The following is a 16,537-nucleotide window of genomic DNA, read 5'->3' on the forward strand; positions in this document are numbered from 1 at the left end:
GTTGCGAGAACGCGTAGGCAGCCCTGTGCGTACACTTCGCTTAGGCGCGCGGGCGACACGCGCTCCGGCTCTGGAACGCGTCCTGCTTGGTGGACTCGGGTTTCCCGGGAGACACCGTGCGCATGCTCCAACGAGCCTGCCCACAGGCAGCTGTGCGCGCCAGCCTGAGCCCTCCCTGGTGGCGCGTTCGGGAGACGATGAACGCATGCTCAGACTGGGGAGAGCGTGAGCGGCGGTGTGCGCACAGCTCGGCGCTCAAGAAGGGGGGCGTGTTGTGTGTAGCTTAGGCGTTCCCCGGGAGACGAGGTGCGCATGCTCAGACGCCAGCAGGACGCCGCCGCCCGCGGGCAGCTGCGCGCTCAGGTTCAGGCTGCGCATGCGCAGACTGTGAGGCGACACCCAGCGGCGGTTGAGGCGCATTGGTGGCGGTGGTTCTTTGTGCAAGATGCTGGTGTTGATGCTGGTGGCTGCGGCGACCCTGCGACTCTGCTTGCTGGCCAGAGCTCAGCCGCTGTGCCGGTGGGGCTGCCCTCCCCGGGGAGGGGTGCTGCCCGGGGTCGCGGAGGGGGCCGGCGCGTCCCTGAGCGGAGGCTCCCCCACCTCGTTAAGGGTTCCCAGTTTCTTGTTCTAGAAGTTGAACTTGATGTTTCCCGTCCTTTCACCCCAACTCCCTCCAGCCCATCCCCCCCCCCCCCCCCCCCCCCCCCCCCCCCCCCCCCCCCCCCCCATTGCCATTTCAAAGCTTGGGCCCGATTCCCACTCTGGGAGCCACGTCCGCTGCCGCCGCCCTGGCCGTGCGCTCCCCTCCGTCGCCCAGTCCCGCAGTCAGGGGGATCATCGGTAAAAGAATCTGACCCCGTCATTCGCCTGCCCCGATTCTCTGTGGCGCCCGGGAAGAAACCCAAGTTCCTGAATCCCCCGGCAGGATCTGGCCCGGGCGTTCTCAACAGCGGCGCTGCTGACGTTGAGGACGCTTTGGGGTGGGGCCGTCCTGTGCGTGTAAGATGTGGAGCAGGGTCGGTGGCCTCCACCTGCTGGGTGCCATAGTACTTCTATCAAGAATGTCTTTAGGCACTGCCTAGGGAATTTGAGAACCACCAATCTGGTGCCTGCCCTTCCCTAAATCAACGCCCCAGTCACAGCATCCCTTGAACAAGCCAAAGTCTGGCCAGCCTTGGGGACAGGGGAGAGGGTGCTTGGTATCCTCTCTGCCTGGCACACTTTGCTTCCAGATTTCTCCATGTCTGGTTCCTGATCCTGGTTTAGGTCAATCGGATCCTGACTTAAACAGCACATCTCCTTATTTAAAGCACCCCCCCCCCCCGCCCCGCCCGCAATGGCTTTTTCCTAGCAGTGGTTAATTTCTGTTATTGTTTTGACAAATTTTTGTCTGATGTTGTCACTAGAATGTGAACTCCATGAGGATGTGGAGTACTTATCTCACTCACTCGTTACCCAGAACATTTTTAGATTTCAGTGTATATTAGATTAGTGGATGCTGTGTGGAGGGTGCCACAGGGATTAGGGAAATGTGAAAGCCCAGTTCCTGCCCTCAGGGAACTCCTGCCTGGAGTAAGCTGTCCTATTCTGCAGGGCCCTGTTTGCCCATGAAATAGTAAACGCGCGCTCCTGGTGCATGACCTAACTTGAGCTTTACAACAGTTCACGGAGCAATGATTCCTTAACTTTACTTTATTGATGTGAAAACAGATCCAGTGAAATTAAAGACTCACCAACCTAAAGGCACATAGCTAGTAAGCAAAAAGCAGTTTTCCAGTACGATTTACCAATGGGATTTGTCCCAGAGTTTGGAAAGATGGGTGATACCCAATTCTCCCATTTCCTCGCACTGGTTCTCCCAAGTGTGGTCCTGGACCAGCAGCATTAGCATCACCTGGGAATTTGTTAGACTTGGACCTACTGAATCAGAGACTCGGAGGTGGGGCCCAGCAGTCTACCCTTTATCAAGCCTCCAGGTGCTTCTGGCACATGTCAAGCTGGACAAACTCGCCAAAAGCTATAAACCATACCAACCTCCTCCAGCTGCCAAGACCATCCATCTCCCCACCCCTGGCCTGGCCACAGCCTTAAAAAAAAAAAAAAAAAAGGAGAGCGAGAAAGAAGACCTTGGGGTTGAAGTAGGAGTTCCTAATCTGAGATCTGCAAATGAGCCTTTATGAGCTCTCGGAAATTAAATCTCCATAGTTGCATGTACATGTGTGTGTACCCTGGTAGGAGTCATGCTGAATATTTGGTAAAAATGACAGATGGTCTCTCTTGTCACTTATCTCTAGTAATCACATAGTGAGGACAGGAAAGGTGTTTCATATCAGACAGCAAATTCAAGGGGTATGTGGCTCCGTACTGCTCGCTCGCTCTCGCTCTCCCTCTGTCCTCTACTTTCAGAACTAACACTCAGTATATCTCGGTGCCCGTGATGTGTTAGGTATAGAGCATTATCTAATTCCTACCATTACACTTGGAAGTAGGGTTTAATCTTTCCCATTTTACTAAAAAAACTTGCAAGTAATCAAATGACATGAAGAAAGCCAGGAGATGGAAGTGGATTTAGAACTCAGATACTCCTTTTCAGTGTTCGTTTGCTACACTGTAACTCTGGAATAATAAGAAACAAACCGTTACATGGCTTGCCTGAGGTCCTGCAAGAACAAACTTTTTTTTTTTTTTCACCCCGTGTGTGCCTACAATGCAGGAAGAAATATTTCACCTGTTAAAATATGTTTCCTGTCGACACAGCCTTATTTCAGAAGGTGATGTCTGCATTTCTAAATCATCTCCAAGCGCCTGGTCCCTAACATGTTACCTTTACAATTCCTCACCCTCTGGTATCCCTTCCAAATAACTCATGATCTGTAAATACATAGTAACATGGACAAGGAATGTGATATCAGTAATTATCCTGTTAATCTCTCTTAATTTTTTATTTTGACATAAATACACAGCAAGTGGCAAATAGAGCACAGAGATGTCTCAGATACTGCTCACCCAGCTTCTGTACCCTCCTCCCCGCCCTCCCCTTGACATCTGACGTCACCAGAGTGTACTAGGAAAACAGGAGAATTACATTGCATTCCTATTACGCACTTGCCTCAACTTCACATTTACAGTTTCAATGTTCTATATCAGGAAATTATTTTTCTCAACCGTTCATTATTACTGATATTATTGTGTGACACTCTCTCTCTAGGACCAACTGTATTTTTCATCTCCGAGAACACAGTTGATTAAACATCCTTGCAAGAAAAACGTAGCCCTGTATCTAGGGTAAGTGACCGTTTTAGGTACTGTTAACTTCCTTTTTATTAAAATGTTAGATTTCACCTCATTCATTCATTCATTAAACAAACATTAAGGCAGATGGGTGTTGCTGGTTGCTGGCCTGTAGGGAGTTCATAGTCAGGGTGAGGGTCAGAGGAAGAGAAATGAAGAAACCAGCAAATAAAAGAATTATAGTGTGGTATGGTATCACCTGTCACATATCTTGGATATAATTAACCATCATGGGGGGGTGCATTCAAAGGAATGGGGATACTCTGCCCAGCGTGCACTTGGGGTCATCAGTGTGCAAGGTTAGGAAACCAGCTGTGTACAGCATACTGAAATGTTTACTCCTCATCCTAAGGGCAGTGGAGGGTTGGGAGCTATACAGTTTGTGTTCAGGAGGATTTCAAGAGCCCAGGCAAAAACAAACAAAAAACAAACAAACAAAAGAAACACAACAAAACAACAATGTGCTAAAGTCTAAACAGAAGGCAAGGCTATAAACAGGAGGAGACACGGCAGGATGTGTCAGTTCTCCTGGGGTGTGGAGATCGGAGGTAAGCGAGCCGTCTAAGATGGCCCTCAAGTTTCTGGTGTAAGGAACAGGGAGGGGGAGAGAGTTGGCCATGTGGGGTGGCTTGCTGCCTGCGAGGCATTGAGGACACGTGAGGCCAAAGCTGGGAACAGAAGGTCTTCTACCTGTCCGTGCTAGTTCTGGCTGTGGGCTGTCACCCAGTGATCTCCTGTTCATCAGCGGGAGGTTCTGGTGAATCTTGATTATACAGAGCATGTGGGAGAAGAGAAAGGGAAATGGGAACCCAGGAGACCCAAGAAGCTAGGGAAGCCAGGCGCGAGGGAGGACAGAGGGATGTCACAGAGAAGTCAGGGCACGTGGTGGGGAAGCAGCTGGCAAAGCAGTGGGACAGACAGGAGAAAAAGCAAGAGCAGAGAGGTCCAAGGTTTATGTCACTCTCTCCAGAAGCCAAGACATCCCTGTACCTGGTGCAATGTGGATGAACCCGGAGGACGTTATGCTCAATGACATAAGCCAGACCCAGAAGGACCCGTCCCGCAGGACCCCACTCCCTGGAGGTCCCCAGAGGAGTCCCGTCCACAGAGACAGGAAATGGTGGGAGCCAGGGCTAGGGTAGGGGTGGGGAGTCTGAGTTTCACAGGGACAGAGTCTCCGTGTGGGGAGATGGAAAGTTCTAGAGTCAGAGGGTGGGCGTGGCTGCAGGACAGCGTGAGTGTGCTTCGCGCTGCTGAGCTGGACATTAGAAACAATTATAATGGCATATTTTATGTGTATTTTATCACAATTAAAATAAATTGTGAGACACACATTTTATGTTGTGTGTGCTGTACTGCAGTTCAAAAAATTAAAATTTTTAGTTGATTAAAATTAAAGGCAGTGTAGAAGCCACGCAAACGAAGCACATTTCAAGCACACAGCGGAGCTCGTGGCAAGCGTGTGGGACAGCCCAGGAGCAGAATGGTCCCCTCATCATCTCTGCTTTAGAGCAGGAGTCACAGACAGTGGCCTCCCCGGCCAGATTCAGCCCCGCCACCTGACTGTGTGTGGCTGGCAAGTTAAGAATAGTCTTTATATATTTATATGACTGAAAGGCAGTCAAGAGTAGAACCGTATTTTGTGGCAGTGAAATGACATGGAATTCAAATTTTGATGTCCATAATAAGGTTTTAATTGTCCACAGAAGCATTTGTGCTATAAGAGCAGAGTTCAGCAGTTCAGACAGAGGCTCTGGGGTCCCTAAACTATGGCCTTTCTGTCCCTTTACAGGAAAAGTTTGCCAGACACCCAGCTTAGAGCACAACATGCTTAAACAAAATCCTGATCCCCACAGCACGCTGGAGACAGAGAGAGTCTGATTCCAACAGCTTCTGGCAATGAGACGTTCTAATGCTTAATACAGTGATGAAAATGTCACTTTTCTGCCGGGAGCGCTGGTGAGGATGAGGACAAACATGGATGAGGCTAAGTGGGTTTGGACAGTTTGGCAGGATCTGTCAAAATGTTCAACACACATTCTCAGACACAAGGACCCCATTTTTTGGCAGTTAACCTAAAATGTTGCTCGTGCATGTGCTTCCTGAGCCCTTTGTCCCATCTGGAACCTCTCCCTGGAGTGTCCTTTCCTTTCCAGTCAGGGGGGAAGAGCATTCCAGGTGGGAGGGACAGCATGAGCAAAGGCCCTGAGGCAGGACCTCGCTTGATTTTTGGAGGAACAGCTCAAGGACAATGAGTGAGGGGAAGGAGTGAGATGTCGACATTAGATCACGTGGGGCTTTGTAAGGTGTGGTGACACCTTTGGATTTCAGTGAAAGCCACCAGAGGAATTAAGGATTAAGCAGAGGAATGAAACAATCTAACTTCTTTTTTAAATGACTGTTGATTGTTGGGTGACAAACAGGTGGCAGAGAGGTGAGAGGCAGAAGGACACAAGTGAGGGGCTGAGGCTATAGCACAGTGAGAGACCAGAGAGGCAGGATTGGAGGGAGATAGGGTTAGGAGAGTCAGACATGAAATCCATTGGTTCAGAGGAGGAGTGGGCTTGGGGGCAATCAAGGAAGGCTGCATGGAGGAAGGGGCATCAGGGACTAGTTGAAGCCCAGGTAGGATTTCAGTCCATCAGGGTGACAGTGGGGAAGGTCAATAGTGCTGAGGGCAAGAAGCCCTAGGGTAGGGAGATGGGTAGAGTTCAGATAATGGACCGCCCTGCAGGCCAGTTTAGAAATCTTGGCCATGATCCTTTAGGATATAGGTAGCGAGTCAAGTTTTCTAAGTAGGAGTGTGGCCTGGCTAACGCCAGCAGCCACTGCCTTCGGAGCTAGCTGTTCTCTTTTGCTATAAAATCATGATATGCCTAATTTTTTAAAAGATTTAAAAACATATTTATTCGACAGAGAGAGGGAATACAAACAGGGTGATTGGGAGAGGGAGAAGCAGCCTTACTGCTGAGCAGGTAGGCCAACGCGGGGCTTGATCCCAGAACCCTGGGATCAAGACCTGAGCCCAAGGCAGACGCCCAATGACTGAGTCCCCCAGGTGCCCCAATATATCTAATTTAAACATGTTTCCTATTTCTTTCCCATGTTTACAGACATTCTATTTTGTTGACCACATGCCAGTCTTTTGCCAGACTGTCTTGAGAGTCTCCTACTTTCAAATTTACTGTTTTCAAACCTTTTCTTTTTGTTTTTTAAGATTTTATTCATTTATTTGAGGGAGAGAAGCACAGAGCCTCACAACTCTGAGATCCTCACTTAAGTCGAAACCGAAAGTCAGATGTTTAACGGCCTGAGCCACCCAGGTGCACCTCTAATTTACTGTGTTCAAGTTGTGTCTAAAACCAGACCAAATAAAATTAGAAGGAAAGCATATTACTGAGATATTTGAACTTTAGCCTGTGAACAAAATTGTTGATTTTGCATGTGCTGAGTTTGCAGTCACTTCCTTCTAGGTTCTTTCTTTTATTTATTTATTTATTTATTTGACAGAGAGAAATTCTCACAAGTAGATGGAGAGGCAGGCAGAGAGAGAGAGGGAAGCAGGCTCCCTGCCGAGCAGAGAGCCCGATGCGGGACTCGATCCCAAGACCCTGAGATCATGACCTGAGCCGAAGGGAGCGGCTTAACCCACTGAGCCACCCGGGCGCCCCCCTTCTAGGTTCTTCACTAGGTTTCTAATAGCTAAGGTTCCTGAAAAAGTGAACCATTATATATTTATTTCAACCCCAAACTTGTTTCTTTATTTTTTTTCCCTAGTGACCTAAAGAAGGTCTTGTAGGTAAAAACAGTGTTTGGGCATCAGAGCCTAGTATCCAACAAAGGGGTACCAAATGCATGAATGAATTAGAGTTTGTTTTAAAAAACAAAAAGGTCAAAATAGGTGAAAACCTTATAGTAGTTCAGAAAACTTTTGTTTAGAATACTTAGGAGCACCTGGGTGGCTCAGTTGGTTAAGTATTTGACTCAGTTTTGCCTCAGGTCATATCTTGGGGTCCTGAGATGAAATCCTGTGCTAGGCGTGGAGCCTGCTGGGCATTCTCTCTCTTCCTCTCCCTCTGCCCCTCCTCCCCAACAACACCCCCTTCTCCCCCAGGCTCGCAGGCACGCTCTCTCTCTCTCTCTTAAAAAGCAAAGGGAGGCCTAGGTGTCTCAGCCAGTTAAGTGTCTGCCTTTGGTTCAGGTCGTGATCCCAGGGTCCTGGGATCAAGTCCCACATCCGGCTCCCTACTCAGTGGGGAACCTGCTTCTCCCTCTGCCTGCTGCTCCCCCTGCTTGTACGGGCTCTCTCTACTCTGACAAATAAATAAATAAAATCTTAAAAAAATTTTAAATAAAGAAAAGAAGAGAAAACAAAACAAAACTCAAAACAAAACAAACCTCAGTGACAGATTCTAAAACAGAAACAAAACCCCAGGGCACCTGCCTGGCTCAGTCCATTAAGCATCTGATTCTTGACTTTAGATCAGGTCTCAGCCTCCGTGTCATGTGCTCAAGCCCCACACTGGGCTCTGTACTGGGCACGGCCCCTACTCAAAAAACAGAGAGAGCAAGAGAAACAAAACCTGAAAGTAAATAAACAAATAAAATAATATTCCTCGGTTTGTGCTTCAGTGTTCCTTTCTCCTCCAATGTTTTATTGGTTTTGATGTCGACTATGTATTTGCTGAATGTTTTCAGCCCTGTAAAAGAGACAACATAATGGTAAAAGTAACAGAATCGTATCACTCTTATTTACTTTGTATTGGAGTTCCCAGCCAATGCAGTGTGACTATTAAATACATGAAATGTAAAATCCCATTGGAAAGAAAGAGACAACATTTGCCAAAACCAAGAGTGTCAGCTCCTTGGAGTAATATCTGAGTGCAGCAGGAGGGCCAAATACAACACAGACGTTGAAAACATCAACACCTCTCTTGTAAGCTAGCCATGACGACTCAGAAAATTAGTTACGAAAAACATCATTCCCATTAGCAACAAACACGTTAAAACCTAAGAAATAACTTGCAGTTCCTCTCTGTCTAAAACCATAAGACTCTCCTGGAGGAGGCAGAAGCAAAAGACCTGGATAAGGAGGCAGTATACCATGTTCAAGGATGGCCTTTCACTTCTTAAAACTTTCCTGTCCTGAGGGAACACATTTTTTCTTTCATGCATACACATTCCTGGTCTGAAACCTTTGACTTTAGTGGGGTCAGAGCCATATAAATGACAAAGCTGAAGTTCATCCTGAGTAAGGCAAGCTGTTGCTTAAAGTACTTTTTATATAATTTTATATTTGACATGGTCACACTTCTAAAATATTATTTCAAGAAGTCAAATACCCAGTATAGAGGTTTACTCATGCAGGGGCGCCTGGGTGGCTCAGTGGTTTAAAGCCTCTGCCTTCGGCTCAGGTCATGATCCCAGGGTTCCGGGATTGAGCCCTGCATCGGGCTCTCTGCTCAGCAGGGAGCCAGCTTCCTCCTCTCTCTCTGCCTGCCTCTCTGCCTACTTGTGGTCTCTGTCTGTCAAACAAGTAAATAAAATAAAATAAAAGTTTACTCATGCAAAGATAGATAAAACCCAAACCTTGGGGACGCCTGGGTGGCTCAGTGGGTTAAGGGCTAAGTGGTTAAGGGTTAAGTGATCTCAGGGTCCTGGGATCGAGCCCCGTTTAGGGCTCTCTGCTCGGCAGGGAGCCTGCTTCCCTCTCTCTCTGCCTGCCTCTGCCTACTTGTGATTTCTGTCTGTCAAATAAATAAAATCTTAAAAAAGAAAAAACCCAAACCTTGTCTTTAAAAAGCAGGGGCGGGAGGGGGTGCACCTGGATGGCTCAGTCAACTGGGCATCTGATTCTTGATTTCGGCTCGGGTTGTGATCTCAGGATTGTGAGGTCGAGGCCCATGTCTGGCTCTGTGCTCAGTGGGGAGTCAGCTTGGGATTCTCTCTCTCCCTCTGCCTCTCCCCACTGCTCACACACATACACTCTCTCTCTCTCTCAAATAAAATGTTTTGTTTAAAGATTTTATTTATTTATTTGACAGAGAGAGATCACAAGTAGGCAGAGACGCAGGCAGAGAGAGAGAGAGGAGGAAGCAAGCTCCCTGCTGAGCAGAGAGCCCGATGCGGATGCGGGGCTCGATCCCGGGACCCTGAGATCATGTCCTGAGCTGAAGGCAGCGGCTTAACCCACTGAGCCACCCACGCGCCCCAATGTGTTTTTTTTTTTTTTAAAGGAATTTTGTTTGAGTAGAACATTTTTAGAGTGTCTGACATTATCCTTTTTCTTTTCTTTGTGAAATTGTCCTAATTTAACCCTTTTCTTGTCTTTCAGAAGACAAGTCTTTTTCACGACAGATAATTTCAGAAGCAGTCTCTTTCCACTTTGCATCCCTGCAGCCCTGAAGGTAGTTGTTTTACTGAACCGTCTGAAGGATTCTCAACATAAGTAACACTCCGGGAGAAGTTACAGTTTGGAAATAGCACACTAGGTCTGTTTTTGTTAGTTTGGGGGCTTATATTAAAAAATACCTCTAAAAGATATTGAGAGCAATTTCTAAGCCAGAAGAAGGGTTGATTGTATTCTGCCCTCACGACTAAGATAGGCTTTTTCTTTTTTCTTTCACTGAAGCAGAATTGTTGGAAGTGCTCCTTATGACTGTTTGTGCATGATGAATAGATAGATTATATGCATTAATTTCAGGGCTTCCCTAAATTGTCCTAAACCAAAACAGAAAAAACCTTTACCCTCTCAGTAACTATCTTGAGAAATTCTACCGCTGGCCCCTACACTAAAGAAGGCTTTGCCATCTATTGAAAGACCAGTGTTTCTCTTATAAGCAACACATTTATTGTTTATGTTCATCGTTCATAATTTACACTTTAAGCTTTATCCTCAGAGAAAGTTTTGATAAGGAAGAAGGAGGTATCTGAGGGCACCAAATACCAAATCTGAGCTCTCAGTTTCGGTCCCAGGTGAGCCCAGAATATTCAGTTCCCAACACCGAGGAACCAAACAACTTGTTGGCACACATATTTCTTAAATGTGCATCTAGACGTCTTAGTTTCCAAACCGTCAGAAAGGATGCACTTCCTGATACCCTGTGTCGTTATTTTCAGGTTGGCACACCAGAATTAACATCAGCACATATCGCTGACTCAGTATTGGTGTTAGTAGTGAATCAAAAAGTCTATATTTATGACTATGAAGCCAATTCCTGGAACACATCTCTAGGTATATGTGTTTTGTATTTTTTCTTATTTTGTTTGCAATCCGCCAACATCCAAGAACAGGTTTATTAATTTTGGAACTAGAAACAAAGCTGCTCCTTGGATGTTCAGCCCCTAGACACTACCTTGTCCTTTAAAATTCAGATGAAAGGGGCGCCTGGGTGGCTCAGTGGTTAAGCCGCTGCCTTCGGCTCAGGTCATGATCTCAGGGTCCTGGGATCGAGTCCCGCATCGGGCTCTCTGCTCGGCAGGGAGCCTGCTTCCCTCTCTCTCTCTCTCTGCCTGCCTCTCCATCTACTTGTGATTTCTCTCTGTCAAATAAATAAATAAAATCTTTAAAAAAAAAAATAAAAAAAAATAAAATTCAGATGAAAATTGTTCATACGGTGGGAACCTCCTGTTTCTGCTGGGGATTGTAGTTACACACCACAAAAGCCTGCTCTGACGTGATTGGAGTAAATGAGGGACTTCGGCGGGAGTTGTGTTAGGGTGGGGGTCAGGGAGGACCGAGGAGGGCCAAGTGGCTCATACGTGCTCGGTGACAAGGCTGGGCGATGGGAACATTCAGTCCCACCTGCTGCCCATTAGGGACAGGGAACAGGACAGAAGGTAAGCTGTATGAGGACAGAGAAAGGAGAGAACCCTCATGCAGGAGGCCAGGGGAGGAGGTCAGGAAGGAAGAGAAGGGAGATGCCATTCTTTCGGGAGGAGGGATGGTTGGGTACCCGTTGTGATGAGGAAGGGGTCAGTCTGGGGTGCCTGGGTGGCTCGGATAGTTCAGCGTCTGACTTTTGATTTTGGCTCTGGTCACGATGTCAGGGTCAAGAGATCGGGCCCTATGTTGGGTTCCACACTCAAAACGGAGTCTACTTCTCCCTCTCCTTCTGTTCCTCCCCACTTTCCTGCTCTCTCTCTCTCTCTCAAATAAATCTTTAAAAAATTTTAACAAGGAGGGGCGCCTGGGTGGCTCAGTGGGTTGGGCCGCTGCCTTCGGCTCAGGTCATGATCTCAGGGTCCTGGGATCGAGTCCCGCATCGGGCTCTCTGCTCAGCAGGGAGCCTGCTTCCCTCTCTCTCTCTCTGCCTGCCTCTCCATCTACTTGTGATTTCTCTCTGTCAAATAAATAAATAAAATCTTTAAAAAAAAAAATTTAACAAGGAGAGCACAGGCAAGAAGTCAGTTCATGCTTTCTCAACCCCAGCACTGCTGACATTTAAGGCCAGGTCGTTCTCTGTGGGGTGGGGGGCCACCCTGGGCACCATGGGGATGTGGGGCAGCATCTCTGGCCCCATCCATCCCCTGCCAGGAGTGCGCCTCCCCCTGCCATGTCCTGACAGCACAAACGTCCCCAGACATCACCCAGTGTCCCCCCGGGAGTCAAAATCTCCTCAGTTGAGAGCCACAAGGGTTGGTAGATCACCATCTTGCCATGTGTTATTCTTTTGCTTCACTTATATTAGTTTTGGTGAAAGACTGTGGCCCCCATGAGAGGGAACCTTGTCCAGCCAGTGCAGTGCCTGCCAGGTGCTTGCTGAGCCCTGGCTGGAGAGGGGCTGACAGCCCCTGGGAGGGACAGAGAAGCAGAACAGAAGAGCCACACACTGGTTTGGCCCCCGTCTGACTTCTCAATACTGCGCTGGGATTTGGCCCTCAGCAACAAGGTGACCTGGGGATTCTGAGTGAATGATGCGCGGCGGCTGGGCGGGTACAGAATGTATCTAACCCAGATGGAGCTGGGACCCCGGGCCTCCCTCAGGGACTGTAGAAACAAGCCCCAGAAACCTGCTCTGACCAGTCTGGGGGCCACGTGATCAACTGTCACATCCAAATCAAACACCCAGCTGCCTCTGAAACACGCGTCCATCCATTCCTTGCAGAACTTACTGCCTGGAGCCAAACAGCTGCATGGCCCTCCCTGCTTTCCCCGCCACCTCCCTGCCTCCCAAATTCACCCCTGGGCTGGCTCTCGCCTTGCCGCCCTGCCAGCCCCCTCTACCCCCTCCTGCATCCCTTCTTTTCTCTCTCACATTTCATGCCTTTCTCATTTTGGAGGGGGGAAGGGAGCATAAAAGCCACATAAAACTGACCATTTCAACCATTTTAAAGTGCGCAATTCAGTGGCATTTAGTACATTCCCAACGTTGTGCCACCATCACTGCTATCTAGTTTTGGAACATTCCATCACCCCAAGGAGAAAGACCTTCCCCATCAGCGGTTCCTTCCCAGCCCTCCCCGGCCCCTGGCAACCCCACAGCCACTTTCTGTCTCCATGGGCGTGCCTTTTTGGCACGTTTTACACGCGTGGAATCGCAGACTTTGTGGCTTTTTTTGTGTCTGGCTTCTCCGAGTGTTGTGTTTTCGAGCTTCCTTCCCATTTTAGCATGTGTCAGCGGCTTGCTCCTTTTTAAGGCTGAATAATATTCCACTGTGTGGATGAACCACTTTTGTCCATTCATTAGCTGCTGGACACTTGGCTTGTTTCATCCTTTGAGCCATTGTGCGATAGAGCTTCTGTGCCTATTCCTGTACAAGTCTGTATGTGGATACAAGTTTCCAGTTCTCTGGAGTAACCTAACCTAGGAGTAGAATTGCTGGGTCATCTGGAAACTCCATGTTTTAAGTATTGAGGGACCATAAGGGCTCCTCATAATGCCAGTCGGTCCAGCCTCTCTTCTCTTCTCTCCATCGCTTTCTTCAACAGCATCCAAAGGGCTGATTCCCCACCCCCTGACCCAGCCTAGTTCCCACATCTACCTTCTGTCTCTGTGGATGGGGCTCATACAAGTAGACTCATGCAGGGTGTGTCCTCGGGTCTGGCTCCTCTCACTGAGCACAATATCCTCAAGGTCCATCCATGCTGCAGGAGGTATCAGTATGTCTTTCCTTTTTAAGGCCAAATAATATTCCACTGTGTGTCTGCATGACATTTTTGCTCATCCATTCATTATCTGTCAACAGACACCTGGGTTGCTTCCATGTTTTAGTGATTGTGAATAATCCCGCCATGAACACAGGCATGCAAATATCTTCTTTAGCCTCTGCTTTCGAATCTTGTGAGTGGTAGGTCTACCCAGAAGTGGGATTGCCAGATTTCTATTTTCAATTTCTTGAGGAGCTGTCATCCTGTCTCCCACACCACATGCACCCATTTACATTCCCACCAACAGTGCACGAGGCTCCTAAGCTCCCCATCCTCACCAACACTTGATTTCTGATTCTTTGATAATAACCATCCCAATACATGGGCGTGCCATCTCACTGGGGTTTTGCGTTGCATTTCCCTGATGATCGGTGATGCCGAGAGCACCTTTCTCTGTCTTGTGGGCCACATGCATATTTTCTTTGGAGCTGAAACTTCTGCTTTTACAATAGAACCAAAGAATGCCTCCCTAAGAGAAGGAGAAAGGAGCTAAGAGAAAGGAGCCCTTCCCGCCATTTTGGCAGGGTCCTAAGAGTGTCTGCAAAACCAGTGGTTCTCACATGTGACAGGTATGTCCTCCTTGGCAATGTTTGGAGATAGTTTTAGTTGTTAAGACTGGGGGAGGGTGCCATTCTGGCATCGAGTCAGCAGAGACAAAGTTGCTGCAGGACAGAGTTCCATACACACAGGACGGCCCCACAACCGAGAACCATCTGGCTCCAAATGTCAGTAGTGTCAAGGTTGAGAAACCCTGCTCTATCTACCCTTTTCTCTGAAATTTATGGAGGTCATGGTTTGTTTGTTTGTTTGTTTGTTTGTTTGTTTTTAAAGAGTAGGCTCCACACCCTGAGCTCAAGAGTTGGATGCTCCACCAACTGAGCCAGCCAGGCACCCCAGAAGCTCATGTTTTTAAAAATGATCTTGTCCTTTTAGGTATAGAACGCCCTGTTTCACATGTTTCTGGTGACAACTGTTGTTACAGCAGACATCCATTTTGTGTGGTGAGTATATGGTGTGGAGCCTGCCATGGAAATAACTGTGTGCGTCTAATTCTGTGCCATTTATCTATGTGTGAAGTCACAGAAAGATTACACCCTGCGAAATACTAGACTCTTCCACCAGCCCAAAGCTCTCCCTACATGCCTGCCTCACGGTCCCGAACCCCTGGCAAGAACTAACCTGTTCTCCATCTCTATAATCTCATCGTTTCAAGAATATTTTCTACCAGGGCTCCTACAACATTTAACTCTGGGGAATTAGCTTTTGTCCACACTGGAGACTCCGCCCACTGCTTGGAGACTCCTCCCACTGCTTGGAGACTCCCCCCACTCATTGCGCGTATCTATTCCATTCCCCTTTGTTGTCAAGTAATAGTCCATGGAGTGTATCTGGTTGTTTCCACTTTTTGGTTATTACGAGTAAAGCTGCAATGAACATTCATTTGTGTCTGCATGTAAGTTTTCATCTCTGGGATAAATGCCCAGGAGCATGATCATGGGCATCTATCTCCTTTTTTTAAAAACTGAGATATAATTGAAATACAACAATGTATACATTTAAGGTGTACAATGTGTTTACTTGATACATTTATATGTTACAATATGATTGACCACCATAGCATTAACTAATACCGCCATTGCATGATGGTTGTTCTTCCTTTTTGAGGTGAGAACAATTAAGATCTAGTCTCGTAGCAACTTTGAAATGTATAATACAGTGTTGTTCTATGTAATCACTATGCTGTATATTAGATCTCTCAAACTTATTTATCTACCAGTTGCAAGCTTGTACCCTTAAAGAACATTTCCGCAACAACCCTAACCCTCTATCTCCTTTTGAATGTGTGCTTTCTTCCAGGATATGAGTAATTCAGTTTTTGCTTATTTGTATGGAGATCAGATATCTCAGACCACTGTATATTTCTCAAACACCCGGGGATACAAATTTCAGAAGTTTGCCTATGAAAGACAGGTATGTTCAATGTGGTAAAAAAATGAACAGCAAAATAATAAATATATATTTATGTCCTGCATGGTAGGAGTCATTAGCAATCCCTGGGTGAGCAAGAGCTTTTCTTTCTTGAAGAGTCTGATGGGCTGAAGAGAGTAGGGAAAATTTCAGGTCAAAGGAGCTGCCTAGGGAGAGTAGGAAGTTGGGAAGGGTTTCAAAAGGTGTTAGGGCGGGCGCCTGGGTGGCTCAGTGGGTTAAGCCGCTGCCTTCGGCTCGGGTCATGATCTCAGGGTCCTGGGATCGAGTCCCGCATCGGGCTCTCTGCTCAGCAGGGAGCCTGCTTCCTTCTCTCTCTCTCTCTGCCTGCCTCTCAGTGTACTTGTAATTTCTCTCTGTCAAATAAATAAATAAAATCTTTAAAAAAAAAAAAAAAAAAAAAGGTGTTAGGGCATTGGATGGCTTCTGGAATACTCATGTGAACAAAGCTGTGGCCACAGTAAAGTCTGCACTTAACCCCAGGTCCACCCAAAACTCAGTACCATCGGGTACCATCAACATCCCAGTTATACAGAGGACAGAACAGTCCTGGCTCAGTTCCCACCCTCCCCAAAGTATATTCATCCAGAACCACAGCACATAACCCGACTTGGAAATCAGGTCTTTGCTGATTTAATAATTTAAGCTGAGATCATTCTCGATCGGGGTGGGTCCTCAACCCAATGACTGGTGTCCTTCTAAGAAGAGAGGACGTGGAGAGATGCACACAGAGAAGTTCTTGTGATGCTGCAGGAGACATTGCAGGGCCACACCTGCAAGCCAGGAGTTGCCGAGGACTCTTGGCAACCACCAGACGCTGGAAGAGAGGGATGGTGAGGTTTCTTCCTCAGAGGAACCAGCGCTGCCAACACCTTGATTTCAGACCTCCGGCTTCCACCAATGTGATGGTACATTTTTGTCGTTTGAAGCCATCAAGCACAGGGCAGCCCCAGGACACAGATACAGGGGTGAATGCACGGAGTAGTGCGGGGCCTTTACCACACAGTCTGGCAGAGCTGGGATCTGAACAGCTCAAGTGGACAGGATCCTTGGTAGCTAAGGGCATGAGGTTGCTTTGTTCTAATGCAGAGAGTGGCTTTGCCCCCAAAC

At 47.5% G+C, this 16,537-nt stretch overlaps 1 protein-coding gene across 1 annotated transcript in view; it reads left to right on the forward strand.

Moving 5' to 3' along the window:
* Positions 1-214: 214 nt before the first annotated feature.
* Positions 215-16,537, forward strand: part of CATSPERD (cation channel sperm associated auxiliary subunit delta) — a 48,278-nt gene continuing 31,955 nt past the window's right edge. The window contains exons 1-7 of the mRNA XM_059387630.1: positions 215-519; positions 2,295-2,349; positions 3,209-3,285; positions 9,626-9,698; positions 10,411-10,525; positions 14,375-14,442; positions 15,299-15,412. Of these exons, the coding sequence (XP_059243613.1) occupies positions 446-519; positions 2,295-2,349; positions 3,209-3,285; positions 9,626-9,698; positions 10,411-10,525; positions 14,375-14,442; positions 15,299-15,412 (576 nt within the window). The 5' untranslated portion in view covers positions 215-445. The remainder of the gene's footprint in view (positions 520-2,294; positions 2,350-3,208; positions 3,286-9,625; positions 9,699-10,410; positions 10,526-14,374; positions 14,443-15,298; positions 15,413-16,537) is intronic.

The sequence above is a fragment of the Mustela nigripes genome, chromosome 2 (genome assembly GCF_022355385.1).
Source record: "Mustela nigripes isolate SB6536 chromosome 2, MUSNIG.SB6536, whole genome shotgun sequence".
Taxonomy (NCBI): domain Eukaryota; kingdom Metazoa; phylum Chordata; class Mammalia; order Carnivora; family Mustelidae; genus Mustela; species Mustela nigripes.